Source organism: Haliaeetus albicilla, chromosome 1, assembly GCF_947461875.1.
Source record: "Haliaeetus albicilla chromosome 1, bHalAlb1.1, whole genome shotgun sequence".
NCBI lineage: Eukaryota > Metazoa > Chordata > Aves > Accipitriformes > Accipitridae > Haliaeetus > Haliaeetus albicilla.
This window is the reverse complement of record NC_091483.1, coordinates 82,736,639-82,752,046: the sequence shown is the minus strand read 5'-3', so window position 1 is coordinate 82,752,046 and position 15,408 is coordinate 82,736,639. Positions and strand designations below refer to the sequence as shown.

Sequence of the window (15,408 nt, the reverse complement as noted above, 5' to 3'; positions counted from 1 at the left end):
GGAAGTTCACTATTCAACATGATGGACATATTTTTGGCTTTAAAAAAAAAAAAAAAGCCACAGAATATTTATGATAAGTGGGCTCCAGGGGATAAGGCTAAGTCAAATGCAATCATAGTCATGATTCCTGCCCTCGATAGTGAGATCCAGTGAAGATTAAATGGTTGTGCTCTGAATGCTGTCTAGGTACTATCCCAAATCTTTACTTGAACATACTACTGCATGTTAAATACAACAAAATTCTGCAAGAACATAGATTTCTTCCTCAGAAAGAAGAGACATTCATCATATGATGCTAAAATACTGATATATACCTAATACAATTTTTTTCTTTCAAATTCTAGGCAAATTGTACTTCTTTTCAGATGGCATTCTCTTTTCTGATCCCCACCATGGCAGCATTTCCATTTCAAAGAACCATATGGGTTCCATTTCACTCTATGATGGGGTGAGTATTTTGTTTGTTCCTACTGTCATAAACGTTTAATCAATTTCTAACAATATTTCTGTAGGGTACTAGTACAAAGTTTTGATTCCAGTTGCAGTTTCATAAGTGTGTGCGTAAAGCTGTAATAACTGATGCAAATCTCTATGCTTTTGGTATTGGTTAGCTTAACCAATTACTGATTAGCTAAACTGTAAGGAAGAGAGAATTTCGTATTAGACTGAATTATGAATGTGGTCTTAATAGTATGGAAAATGGCTTTTTAATAAAAGAAAAATTGCAGAACATAGCATTCATAGAACCTCTAGCTGTCTTAGTGATGGATAAAGAAAAGTTCGAGGCATTGTGAAGTCATATGGTATATTGGAGGGTGAAATGCTGCCTTCTATTCAAAATACATTTAACCTTCAGTCGAATGTTCATGGCAGCATACTACTTATCTCTGGAGAGGTCACGAGCAGTGTCTGTCTCCTTTCGTAGAGTGTTGTGTAACTGACAGGGTGAAGGGACTGACTGGTTGATGTTTCCCAAGCTGCAAAGTGAGAAGGACAGGCATGTTGCATCTAATTACACGTATTCTGAGTAATTGCAGTAAAAGACACATTTTTAGGTGTGTAGGCTTTTGCTATCCCTGTGATCAACTTATATCACTTCACTTGGCCAACTTGCCATGCTAATAACTTGGTCTTCTGGCTTACTGGGAGTTGAGAGTTAGGTTAATGATGGCAACTCAGCTTTTTTTTTACCTCTTCAGAGCAGACATGCTGGGTTAACTATCACTTTTTCAGAATGGAAAAGAGATTAATTGGTTGATTTTTGTTTCCTAAGCACTGGAAAAAAAAAAAAAAGAAAAATCTCAGTTTCCTTTAGTTTCTATTTTCTTCAGGTACAGTATTACCCATTTGTTTAGTGACCTCCAGAAAGCATTGTGTTGCTATGATTTCATCATATAATGGAGGAAACCAGTAAAATACAATAGAAGTGTGTGATTCAATTGAGATGAAAACATAACAGTGAAGCGAATCTTACCTTAGCTGCCTTTTTCTTGTATATCATATTGATTGCCCCTTGGTAGTTTAAGAAGCTATTTTAACACTGACCTTCCTTCTATTGTTTGATTCAAGACACTCACTTTCATAAAACTAGCTATTTATGGGACCTGGCTATCATTCTTGAACCGATGCCAGATTTTTGTGTAAAGCTAAACCTTGACAGAGAGCGTTTTATTGTTCAACTGACTTGGCATAATGCAAGGGTGGAGAGCTTAAAATGTTAAGAAGTGACAGGAGAGAAGGGTAATTGTTAGTATGCTTTTTCTGAAAGTTATTGCAACAACAATATTGATGGAAAATAAAGGATAATTTAATGCTAGGATTAAAATAAAGGATACAAAGACTTTTAAGTGATGCAAAGTATAGTTTCTTAGCAGCTCTATCAGCATGCCTGCTAGGTGCTTCTCTCTTTAACTTGAAAATGTCTGCTGTTCGGCCTCCAACGTGTGCTGCAGGCTTTTCTATTCTGAGAAGCTGGGCACCTAGCTGCCACCTAAGCTCCTGAAGTCCTTGAGGCTCGTAGACATCGAGTGCATGGTGGACAGGGTAGATTCCTCAACTGTACCATGAAGGTCTAAAGCAGAAACCATCCCAATCTTAGCAGAGTCAAACACAAAACTCCCATCTCCTAAGGCAGCACTATTCCAGCTTAGTACCAGCCATCCTGGGGGTAAAAGAAAACCCAATAGGCTATACTGCCATGCAGTCTCCAAACTCCCAGGTTTTGTTTATTTTTCTTGTGTAGCTGTTCGGTGTCTCAATAAACTGTATCAAGGCATCTTTACTGTATAGAGCTTAAGATGCTCTGTGCTTGGGTTTAAGGTCTTATTTAAGACCAGGTATTTCAGCTTATATTTTTAGTACCTGAATCCAGCATTCATTTTGGCCATTAATCAAGTGAACAAATACTGCTAAGTAATACTTGGATTTCACAACATTAACATCCTGTAAAACTTTGAGCTGGATTCTTTTAACCTAATGTCCGTGGGGATTATTGCTGCTTCTTTTAAGCTTTTTTCAATTTGTGGAATCCTAAACGTTTTCCAGGAGGGGGAGCACATTCTGTTGGACACTTCACATGCAGATTGCAGCATGTATGAGTTGGCCTTTTAGCTGCTTCTCATGAAATCTGTAAGCTATCATGCAGAATCCAGGACCTGTGGACCATGTTCCAAAAGCCATTTTCTCTTAAGAAAAAATTTTCTTTCTTAGGAGAACATTTTTGTATGTTCTTCAGTAATTTCAATAACTTTGAGAGGATTACTTTTATAATTAATCTCTCAGTCAGCAAAGGGTAGAGATTCTGTTTGCAAATGTCTCTGAATTGATACCAGTTCTTAAGTAAGTGTTCCCCAGCTCGAGCTTTTTCTCCTCAAAAATTAGTAAGTGGAGTTCTTTGCCCACTTCTCCTGTTGAAAGGGAGATGGATGCTACTCAATTTCTGATTTGAACCCTAAGTAATGGAATCCCCATTTTCCAGGGATATTTCACACCAAAGTATTAGAAAAACAGTACAATTCAGCAGTGTGAAGAGAGTTAGAAGTCAAAGCTTGAGCATAAAACACTTCGGCATCCTGCGAAGCTGTGCATAAATGCCTATCTTGGAATGTAGAAAACCAAGGGTAGGTGGTGTTTTATTAGAACAAAAATTGGACAACCTGAGGTCTTCTGAGGGAGACGGATCTTGAGGGCTCTTCAGCTTCCTGTTGGTGAAGACATAATTCAGGTGAAGAAGCAATGGATTTAATAGAACTTGTGCTCGTTAAAGAATCTGAGAGAAACAGGACACTTCCAAAATACAAGTGACCTACACTTTAAATTGCAGGTCTGATAGCTGTTATCTTATTGCAGCATGGTTCCTTTCAGGTCAGAAACTCAAGAGCATGGTACAAAAAAAAAAGTTTGCAATAGCACTGTGCCATCCTTCTAATCTTTTTAGCTGACATTTAATTCATTCTTCCGGGGCATTGGTGTCAGAGGAGATGTGTGGCTATAGATGAAGGTGGCTTTGTTGTGAAGCATTAGCAGAGGAAAGGGCTAAAGGTCTAGTTTTTGGTGGAGGGAAAAGAGTAGATATTAAAATACAAGCTGTTCTTTTCAAGACAAGACAAAGCATAGGTACTTAGAACAATCTCAGATGCTTCCTTTAAAGCTTATGATAGCTCTCATAGCTGCAGAGTAGAAACTGAGGAGTGCTGTAGGTGGCTGCAGTTGATCCTTCTGCTCCATACCTGCGCTACACAAGCTAATGGATTTTGAAATCTATGTGTGCCTAGCTATGACTGTAGTAGTTCTTTTCTGATCTCTGCTAGTTAATGTGTTAAACCTTTTTTTCACCTTCAGTAACTGTTAATTATGATTTGTCCTGTTTCTTCTTTTTCTAGGATTCAACCAGTATTGTTGCTGCTCTCTTTATAGGCATCAAAAGTTCCTTGCTTGCTCATCTACCAATTGAATTTCATACCCAAGACAATTTTTTGATGATTGCACTTTTCCCCAAAACAAAGATTTATAAAGCTTTTTATTCACAGGTAAAGTAAAAAAAGGTTGGTTTGGCTGGGGGGAAAACCACACAATTATTCTTTGTGTTTCAGATGATTGGCAAGGATGGATTTGTTAATGTGTGTTTTAACTAAATAAATTTGGAAAGAAGAGGTTTATTTCTCATGTTAGTTGAGCCACTAAAGCTTGTCACCTGATAAGTAAATACAGGAAAGGTTAAAGTTCAAGGTCTTTCTTGCATCAGTCTTCACAAGCAAAACCTTTTCCTATATCTTGGTGAAAAGGCACAGTTTATAAAGGAGAAGGGGCAGTTAATACTGAGAGAGCAACAAGTTAGGAAATGCATTGAAAACCTCCTCTGTGAAGCTGGATGGGATTCATGGAGGGTATTGAGAGAGAAGGCTGACGTGATTTTGAGGCTGTTAGTCTTATATATAAAATCAGGGTGTTGCAGTAGGAAGGACTGCTACAAATAACTTTTTCAATAGCAGCCGATAACATAACAAGGGGCAGTAACCATAGATTGTAGCTTTGAAGATTGAGACTGAATGTGAGTAGGAGGTCGGTGCAGTGACTGGAACAGGTCACCCAGGCAGTGAATCTCCACCTTTGAAGATTTTTGAAAACTTGGCTGGACAAAGGCATGACTGAGCTGATCTGTACTGCCAGCAGTGGTCCTGCTTTGAGCAGGAGGTGGGTCTGGAGACCTCCAGAGACTCCCTTCCAACCAGAAAATCTGATTCTCTGTGGGACCTATGGCATCTGCCTTGCAGATTTGAGATTATTGTGGAGTGGACTGCCCTGCCATGTAGACCTTCCCAGTCCTTCCCAGGAGCATTATTGCTCCTGACCTTAGGAACTTGCTTGTGTGAGAAACTTTAACTTTTGTATGCATTTCTAGTGATTGAGTTGCTCGTTAAGTTTAGTGCTCACCATGTGCTTTCATTTTGTCTTCTGAAGCCAGTGAGTGCTCTAAAAGCTTGTTTTCTAGTAGTTGCATTTTAAATGTAGCACTGGTGTATAATTGGCTACAGCAGTTGTATGTAGTGGCAGAGGTTCTATTGTGTTTTTTTGTGGTTAGACACATTTGGATCGTGATCCTTAGGGAAGTTTTGTTGAAGTCTTTAAGTATCCCATATGGCATTGTATTATTCTCTAAGTGGATTGGCTTCATGCATTGTAATGCAGAGGCTTTTAATAAATGAAACTTTATAACAATAGCACTTTTGAGGAAATAAGCCTGGACATTTTAGGACTTCACAAGGGTTTTATTATGTGATCATAACACTGGACTGGAAAAGACCACCTAGCTCATGAGTAGTCCCCACTGGTAGTATTAATGTTACCCTAAAAATTCTCTTCATTTTATCTTAAGTGTTTAGATTCCTCTCACTGTTCCACTATGTGAATGGTTGGGAATATTTTGTTTGTTTGTTTTTGAATTTTCAGCCTCTTTTATTAGGTCTAATTTTATATCTGTTCTTCTTTTGCTTTACCAGCGGACATCCTTGAAGTATTTGGAAAATTCAGACCTATTCTTTCTGACTTATTTGGCCTAATAAAATAAAACCAGAGCCTTTTTAATCTATGCTTATTAAAAGTTCTCTTTTCCTCTGATAGTTGTAATAGTTTTCTTTTGATCTGTTTTTTTGGCTGTAGATATCCAAACTGAGATGAGGGTATTTGTTTCTTGTACAGAGGCAATAATAGTTTTCTCTTCTGAAAATGCTCAGAAAGTACCGTGGCTCAAAACCTTGGTTTGCCTTTACTTTTCATTGCTGCCTTGACTTAATAAATGGTGCTCATTTTTTGAGAAACTCCTTCAGGTCCTTTCTCTTTTGCTACCCGCTGATGCTCCAGCTTGATTCTAGAAATGTTTGTGTGCTCGTTCTTGCTTTCATACTTAACTTCTTCCTATTTTTCTTTCTGTTTTTCCTATTCTTACAGTTAGATCGATTTTTCTATTGAATATCTCAATGCTGCGTAGACTGTCTCCCAACTTAGATCCCCAAAATGTTGTCAGTTCACTTCAGTCCATGCCAAATTAATTGCAAAAGGTGTCACGGGGCATTCCCTACGTGACTCTGCTGGTGAATGTCCCCAGACTTCTGTTGGGTTTTTTTTCGATAATATTTATTCCTGGTTTCCTTTGAATTAGCTTTTTGCTGAACAGTTCTATACTAAGTTTCAGTTTTTGCAGTTTAACAGTTTCTCATCTGGCACCATACCAGTTGCTTTGCTCAAGTTCAAGTAGATGAAACATGTTTTTTGTCTCAAAGATGTTATCTCATGAACGAAAACTATTCATAAGATCAAGTGTACCTGATTGTGAGAGCCATGGAGACATATTACTGTATTTTGTCAGTATTTACCTTCAGGTATTTATTGATTTCCTCCAAATTTTTTTCTGAAAGTCTACATGCCATTGAAGTTGCACGGACATAGTAGTCATTCTGCAGACCTGTTGTTACAAAGATTCACTAATGTGTAGGCACTAGTTTTACTCTTCTGCAATCATACGGCATGATACCTCACTTACTGGACCTATGCTTTAATTATTCCAAGCCTCCTTGAAATAGGGAATGGCAGTTACCCATTCCTCCAGATCTGAGTGTATTAAATTCCTTGTAACTGAGATGGTTGCAAGATTTTGAGCACACAGAACTGGAATCTGGTTTGCAGATTCTGCAAAGACAGGGACAGTACCTTTCACATCCTCACTCTAACTGGTAGGGGAGGAAAATTTGCTTAGGCTTTGGGATGTATTGATTTCTCTGGTTTTCTTCACCTTCTGTAATACCATAGCAGCTCTTTTTTTAAATGTTCATGAAGTTATACAAAAAGGACTGATTTATTTCCATAGCATTCTGTCTCAGTCTGACCTGTGTTTTCACTTTATCCCTAGCCCTTTGACTTCTAAAGAATACAATTTTCTTTTGACCAGTCCTTCTTTCCATCCCTTGTGGGCATTTTCCTTAGTCTCTTATATGTGTTTTGACGTGGTTATTTGTTTGGTTGCATGGATCCTTCTACACAAGCAATATTGTCTATGTTAATATCAACAGTTTATTTTATTTTGATGTTTTTTTTTATCTCAGTCCCCTTGCGTTTAGGATGCCGATTTGTTAATGGAAAGCAGTCTTCCCCCGCCCCCGAGTTGTTTTGTCTTGCAGCAAATTATTGTGAAAAATGACGATAGCGGCTGCCTTTACTTATTAAAAGAAGGGAAATACCGAACACTTAAATGACTGTGTGATTCATCTGAATCTGATTTCTAGGTTCAGAGTGCCATTCATATTAATGTGACTTGGCTAGAGCCATAGGATGTGAGCCAAAACTCTGTTCCCTAGAGAAACGAAGGGCTCCCTTTTTCTTTTGCAAAGGAACGGAGTTTTTCTTAAATTTCTAGAAATGATTGCTGCAATCTTACCTCATGAAAATTACAATACTGCTTAAAGGAGACTTAGACTAATTCAGTTCCTGCTTTACAGCAGTTGGACTAGAAATAGCTAGTATTTTTATCAGTGAAGCACGCTATGACTAGAAGATACACATGAATGGTACTGTTGCTTTGGTGGGTAAATTTTTTTCCTATGATTTTTCCCCCAGCTATGAAGATGAGGGGAAAATTAGACCTTTTCAGTAAAGTTACTTCTTAGAGCAGTTCCAGTTTCGCCAAAGAGAAGCTTACAAAATCTGATCTGTGGCGTCTTCTTCCATATTTTGAATTCTTGCAGCCACGCCAGTATTGTGAAATATTTAATGGCTAGTTAAAATGCATGTATTTTTTTTGGTGAACAAAAACAATTCCTAAACAAACTCAAAACAAATTTTGCAAAATAGTGATGCTTACGCATAGGTCTGGTTTGTTCCAGGTTTTCTCTTCGTGGCAAAACCAGACAAACTCAGGATTATCTTTAATGGTTATCCAGGAAGAATTCCTGTCTGTGGAACAAAAGAGACTGTAAGTTCATGCCACTTACTCTAGTGCAATTATACGTTAACCGTGTGCTACAATCAAAAAAATGCTGTCACTCATTGAAGATCTTGATAATGATTCAAAAAGGAGTTGTTGCATTCTTAGTGCAACACTTGCTTTATTTTTTGGTACTAGTTAATATGTAGCCGTCTGATTTAAAGAAGATAAATTTCTAGGTTTCTCCTTTTAACTAACCAATTAATTTGCTTGTTTTAGGCATTCCAGTGTTCAGAAGCTATTTAATGCCTTGTCTTTTCCTTCTGGGGAAAGATGCAGGGAGTTGAAAATATCTGCTGCCCTTCCAGATTTAGAGAGGTGAGAAATGATTTTTTTTTTTCAAGGGATCGGTTTTGTCAGAAATAATAAAAAAATATTTTGGTATATGTAATACGTGTCTAAAAATTGCTTATTAATAACTCTGTCTTCACATAGATATTTTTAATCTGAGATTAATTATTTCTTTTTTAGGAAGACTCTGTTTGACCCTTTAGCAATTTCCCAACTATTTATATGGATGAAATCTTCTGGTCTTGATTGTAAGAAAATAAATTTTTTTTATTTTTTTTAAAGGTTTCTGCAACATTTTACAGTCAGCAGCGTCAGTCATGAGCCAATAATGAGAGCACATCTTCCTATTCTATTGCAACAGTCAGAAATCATTCCTGATAGCAAAGCAGAAAGTGATAAGGTAAGGAAGCAACCCAACAATACTTCCTATCCCTATTATAGAATATTTAGCAAATATTCTGTCCGTCACTAGTTCTGTTGCAGGTACTGTAGTAAAGTACCGATGTATGTTTAGCCATGCTCTCTGCCTCCTTCTCCAGTGCCACCAGTTCACACTAAACTTGCTTCAAGTCTGTTTCTTAGAATAAATTGTTCTGCCCTGTTTTCCTGATTAGGTTACTTGAATTTTTTTCATTTAAACAATCTTTTGGAAATGTTAATGGCCCTTCAGCCTGGTAAAATAGAGGCAGAAAATGGGACGTAGATCTTCAAGTGAACAGTTTTCTCTAATGTCCAGAGAGAGTTCGCCCTAAAGCAGTAGCTTGTTTTTATGAATTGCTGAATAATTTAACTAAATTGTTCTCCGGAACATAAAAGTCCTTTAAATAGCATAGAGGTAGCACATGATATTTAACATTTGCTGATATTATCTGTAGAACGCTCAGTTCTCTATAGGGGCAATAACAATTGTCAAACTTAAGGAGTGCTTTAAATAGCATTTTCAGAGAAAGTATTTCCTTGTAACTTTCCAGCATTTGAAATCTGCTGTAAGCAAGAAAGTCAAAGCAGCAGGAATATAGTCTTTCTCTTTGCATATTGCAATACGGTACCAGACTTAATTTCTGGGAGCTAGTTCAGAGACCATACTGACACTTAAAATTAAGTATTAATTAATAAACCCTTATGAATGCTTTTAAATCTGATTTTAGGGTTGGTTTAACTGTCTTTGTGTATGCTTAAAAAAAGAAAAAGAAAGAAAAGTCTTTTTATAATGTTCATACCAAATTCTATAAAACATGCAAACTTAGTACCTCAGAGTTTTCTGAGTTACTTCCCTATATCTATTATCATGAATAGTCTTTTTCTGTGAGTATCTGAAAGTGATTTTGACGTTAGGATGCAAATAGTCTGCAGATGGCTATCTTCAAATATCATGCAGTTAGAAACTGGAAGAGGTAATTTGTCTGTTAGTAGCAGGATGACGACTGGTTGCCAGTGTGACATAATTTCTTAAGTCAAGTTCAGCACAGAGAGTTGTTTCAGTCATGTTTTCTCCAGAGCTCATTTGCCTACTTCTGTAGCACACTCCAGTATATAGTGTAGAAATATATATACACGTGTACACACTTTGGAAATATGGTCTGACTGCTTTTCAGTGTTTCTTTGCTATGATGCCTGTCTAAGTACCACAAGAAATACACATAATGGAAACAGAGGTGCTTGATGCAGAAAAGCCATTGGTATGTTAGAGCTGTTAGTGTGCAGCCTCTTACCAATCCTACTCAAAACGCAACTTTGCTGGAATAAACTTGGTGTATAGCATGCTCAGTTCAGTATCAGAAATCTAAAGTTGCTCTTTGTGTTTGACAAGACTGTATGACATACACCATCACTTTTTGAACCATTTTGCCTGAATACTGTTCTATGCATTTGAACGTACCCTTGTCATCAGAGGAACCGTCAGACAAAACACAGAGACGCTAGATAGGATACATCTGCATTAATACTTACACTGCAGACTATATTGTAATGTAAAGGCTTTGATAATACTGTTTGCTGTATTTGTTAATTAACCTTTCACTGTATTTAAGGTATGAAAAGCAAGAGTGAATACATCTTCCTAAAATGATGCATATCTGAGTAATTGCATAAAAACAATTACAGTTCTACACTATCTCGCTGTTTCTGTGGTTAGTGTCAATTTTGTGTTTAGACTTAAGATTTTATCAAGTGAGAAGCCTTATGTGTGTGTAATTGTTGTAGCTCATTTCTAGTCTTCAAGTTGCCCCTCTTCTTACCTGTTCCCTGTGTTTTAGGTGGTTATCACCATTATAACTGGTCTTCCAGGATGTCGTTGCAGTGATCTGTGCGCTTTTCTTGTAACTTTTAACAAGGAGCGTGGAAGGTTCGTACAGTTCTGGTTTTACAATCCAAAGCAGTGGTCATACTAACCACCAAAGAACTAGTCAGTGTAAAGGAAATGAAACTATCAATGTTTCACTTTATTTTATTTTTTATATCCTAGTTTCTAATTTGTAAACAGATGTGTTTATAAGAATAAATTCAGTAAATATTATGAGGCACCTTAACTAGTTCTCCATAGCACACTGTACGGTAGGGTATATTCATTCTGTTACTTCAGGTATCTCACTTAACTGTGTTATGCCAGGTAGATTTGCCCTTAGATTTTAGACATTTAGACAAGAAAAATAGCCCAGGAGATTTCTTTGTTGCTATTCCATATTAAGAATACCACAGGTATAACTGTAGATCTATGATGTGTGTGTGGAACTATCACTGATGCTACAATCAGTTAAGAATAATCTTAGAAGGGCCACATGAATCCATCCTTACGCAAGTATGGAAGTCGTCACAACTTGAAGGAAATGGGTGAAGAGCTTCCATTTACTGACTTGTGGTAGTAAGTCTAAAATGCATTTTTCTTGGAGAAAAGACTATACTAACAGTCCTTGCTACAGCATTGTTTTTAATATGACCTGGTTTCTATTTTATAATAGCAGGAAATATGTTCAGGACATCTGTTGTATGGCAGTAAGATAAATCTGCTCTAGGAATTAGCCATTCTGTTGATATAGCTTCTGGAAAACCAAAACCAAAAAATTCTTACCCTTTTAAATCTTATGGCCAAACACCTTAGCATTTAATCTTAGTAATGTTCTGGATTGGTTTTTTGTATTACTTTTAACTCAGTGTCTTGATATTAGCAAGTTGATTCAGAACAGTTTTGTGGTTCTGTTTTTAGGGCAAGCATATAAGGTGACTTTTGAGTGTTCTGTAATAATACATTTCATCATGTTTTCCTGCGAATGTCATTGTTACTTTTTATTTTTTTAGTGAAATATTTTCATGCCCAGAGTCTATAATTTTAGTTTACTGCATTGCTAAAAAAGATCAGTTACTCATGTGATGTGCTGCTTTGAAGATGATGTTGAACATTGTTTTATTAAAAAACAACAACAAAACCCCACAAAACCTTTTGGCAGTAATGTAAAGAATGTGCTTCAGCTGGAAATGATAGAAAGCCAAGTAAATTCCTCTTTCCCATGTGGTGAGAGAGAAGTGGAATCTTAGAGCTTGTCAAATTTATTTTTGGTCTGTTGGTTCAAAGTAAAAAGAAAACAGAAATATTATGTCATAGAACATTCACTTCTTGCCTTGTTTTCTGTTGTTTAGGTGGATAGTTTATCGGCAAACTATGGATAGTCCTGAATGTTTCAGTGCAACCCACTTCCAGCGTTACCTCTCCAGTGTCCTGGAGGCTCAGCAAAACCACAGCGTCCGTCAGTCCGCTTACGCTAAAAGGAACAAGCGTCTCTTGGTGGTCTTGCAAGGGTAAATGTTTGAAACCATTTTAACTGTTGCATAAAATAAGAGATTTCTCTTCCCTTCCTATTTCCAGGGCATTTTTAAACTTTCCCATCACTCTGAAACAGTCACATTTCTGTGCTAAAGTGTCGTACTCTGAGTTTTGTTGTACGTATGTACTAAACTCAGCTTTTCTGCAACCTGTTAACTTAATTGCTTGTTACTCCCTTGGAAAAAAGGTGTCTGTAGTCTTCCTTCAATCGTATGGAAGGAGGGACTGCATTTGGTGGTTCTGCCCTATTTAGGAGATTGACTGTGACTTTTGGCTTCTCAGAAGAAGTTTTCTTGCCCTTCCCAGCTGCATCTTAGACTGGTGCTAAATGCCACTTTATTTATTGGTGCAGCTGTGTGTGGTTTGGTTTTGTTTTTTGTTTCCCCCCCTGCCCCTGGAGGTCCTAGATGGAGAGGCATTTGCCCTTGAATGGCTGGCAAATTAATTATTGCTAGTTTTTCCCAACAGACCTGTGTTTTGCTGATAACAAAACAAAAAACAATGGAATAAATGCACAACTTCTTTACAGAATGCAGAGAAACATGTTAGCTGAGTTCTCGCCCTACCTTTCATGTATAATTTTATTTGAAAGTTTGCTAAAACATTGACTTCGTTTTGATGAAAAATGGGGGTGGAGCCACCTCCCTATTTCTTTCAGAGGAAGATCTCTTGTCTTTCAGGCATTAGATGACTGAGAGCATTTTGGTAAAATTTGAGTTGCTTCAGAATAGAAATTAATTTTAGGAAGTGTGATATGGTGTGACATAAAGACTATAATTATATCTCTCAAGTGCTTACAGTACCTTAAACTTTTGAAAGAGTGCTAGAAAATCTGTAATAAATAAATTCGTAGTTTTCAGAATTAAATGGTCCATTCAGTTTGCAATGTTTTTTCCTCCAAATAGAACCTTAAAAACCTAAGCTACTGTGATTCTTACTGAATTTTTTAAACATAGAATGAGTGTGCTACAATAAGCATAAGAACCAATCTTTGCTTTTTTGCAAGGTTTAGCATCTTTGTGTGCATAGATGCTTGCTTTTTCTTTGCATTTCTGGTAGTCCTTGCTTTGATTCTTTGGCAGTATTAGCTACAAAAAACATGACACAAGCTTTCAAAGTTCCAGTTGATGAAAGATAAGGAGATAGAGAGGCAATATTGCATGCGTGTGAGTTGCTATCCAAATAAATATTTGTGCAATTTTTGCACATCACTTCTCGTATGGTATGTTCTGAGTCTCTGTACTTCAGAATGAACAGCTCCATAAGAGCTTGCAGGCTTTCGTCCTGCTGGGGGACTTCAACCACCCTGACATCTGCTGGAAAAGTAGCATGGCAAGCTGTAGGCAATCCAGGAGACTCCTGGAATGCATTTAGGGTAACTTCTTAAGCCAAGTAATAGACAGCCCTACCAGAGGGGATGTGATACTGGACCTGATGGTCACCAACGCAAGTGAGCTAATCAGTGGTGTCAAGACTGGAGGCAGCCTGGCCTGCAGTGATCGCACACTGGTGGAGTTCACAGTCCTGAGGGATATGGGTCAGGCAAAGAGTAAAGTCAGGATCCTGAATTTTGGGAAAGCAGAATTCCAGCTGTTGAAGGAGTCAGTAGGACTCCTTGGGAGACTTCCCTCAGGAACAAAGGAGCAGAACAGAGCTGGCAGATGTTTTAAGGATGCTTTCCATAGAGTGCAAGAGCTCTTGATCCCCATCTGTAAGAAATTGGGAAAGGAAGGCAGGAGACTGGCACGGCTGAGTTGAGACCTGCTGGTCTAACTAAAGGGCAAGAAGGAGAAATGCACAGGCAGTGGAAGCAGGGACAGGTATCCTGGGAAGAGTATAGGGATGCTGCCTGGTTGTGTAGGGATGGGGTCAGAAAGGCCAAGGTGTGGATGGAGCTGAACTTGGCAAGGGATGCAAAGAATAAGAAGGGCTTCTACTGGTGTGTCAGCCAGAAAAGGAAGGCCAAAGAAAGTGTACGCCCTTTGATGAGCAAGACTGGCAAACTGGTAACAGTGGACAAGGAGAAGGCTGAGGTACTCAACAACTTTTTTGCCTCGGTCTGATTGGCAACCTCTCTTCCCACACCTCTCAAGTGGACAGATTGCAAGGCAGGGACTGGGGGAGCAAAGTCCCTCCCACTGTAAGAGAGGATCAGGTTTGTGACCACCTGAGGAACCTGAACATATGTAAGTCTGTGGGACTTGACGAGATGCTTCCCAGAGTCCTGAAGGAATTGGCTGATGTAGTTGCCAAGCCACTCTCCCAAGATACTTGAAAAGTCATGGCAGTCAGGTGAAGTCCCTGGTGACTGGAAAAAGGGAAACATTGCATCCATTCTTAAAAAAGGGTAGAAAGGAGGACCCTGGGAACTACCGACCTGTCAGCTTCACCTCTGTGCCTGGGAAGATCATGGAACAGATCCTCCTAGAAGCTATGCTAAGTCACATGGAGGACAGGGAGGTGATTCGAGACAGCCAGCGTGCCTTCAACAGGGACAAGTCCTGCCTCACCAACCAAGTGGCCTTCTGTGGTAGAGTGACTACCTCAGTGGACAAGGGAAGAGCTACAAATATCATCTGTCTGGACTTCTGTAAGGCCTTTGACACAGTCCCCCCCAACATCCTTCTCTAAATTGGAGATACATGGATTTGATGGGTGGACTATTCGGCGGATGAGGAATTGGTTGGATGGTCACATCCAGAGGGTAGTGGTCAGTGGCTCAATGTCCAGATGGAGATCGGTGACGAGTGGTGTCCCTCAGAGGTCCATACTGGGACCAGTGCTGTTTAGTATCTCCATCAATGATAGACAGCGGGATCGAATGCACCCTCAGCAGAAGGACTCGGGGTTACTGGTGAATGAAAACCCGGACATGAGCCAGCAATGTGTGCTCACAGCCCAGAAAGCCAACCGTATCCCGGGCTGCATCAGAAGAAGTGTCACCAGCAGGTCGAGGGAGGGGATTCTGCCCCTCTGCTCCATTTTCGTGAGACCCCACCTGCAGTTCTGCATCTAGCTCTGGGGTCCTCAGCACAGGAAAGACATGGACCTGCTGGAGTGGGTCCAGAGGAGGGACATGAAGATGATCAGAGGGCTGGAACACCTCTGCTGTGAGGACAGGCTGAGAGAGTTGGGGTTGTCCAGCCTGGAGAAGAGAAGGCTCCAGGGACACCTTATTTCAGCCTTTCCATACTTAAAGGGTGCTTATATTCTGGTAGCAGCGCTGGCTTCAGCAATAGTTAACGACAGGTTTTCTGTTATTTCTGCGTAGTTGACTGTTGGTATAGACAGCTTTTTAAAGTAGCTGGAGTTTTCTAAATAATCC

The 15,408-nt window shown here is 38.9% G+C and overlaps 1 protein-coding gene across 1 annotated transcript in view; it reads left to right on the top strand.

The window, feature by feature from the left end:
- The window catches only part of DNAAF9 (dynein axonemal assembly factor 9), a 78,250-nt gene that overhangs the window by 43,287 nt on the left and 19,555 nt on the right, over positions 1-15,408 (top strand). Inside the window, exons 21-27 of the mRNA XM_069796973.1 lie at positions 345-448; positions 3,882-4,028; positions 7,875-7,963; positions 8,195-8,293; positions 8,549-8,666; positions 10,522-10,610; positions 11,900-12,058. Coding sequence (XP_069653074.1) covers positions 345-448; positions 3,882-4,028; positions 7,875-7,963; positions 8,195-8,293; positions 8,549-8,666; positions 10,522-10,610; positions 11,900-12,058 — 805 coding nt within the window. The remainder of the gene's footprint in view (positions 1-344; positions 449-3,881; positions 4,029-7,874; positions 7,964-8,194; positions 8,294-8,548; positions 8,667-10,521; positions 10,611-11,899; positions 12,059-15,408) is intronic.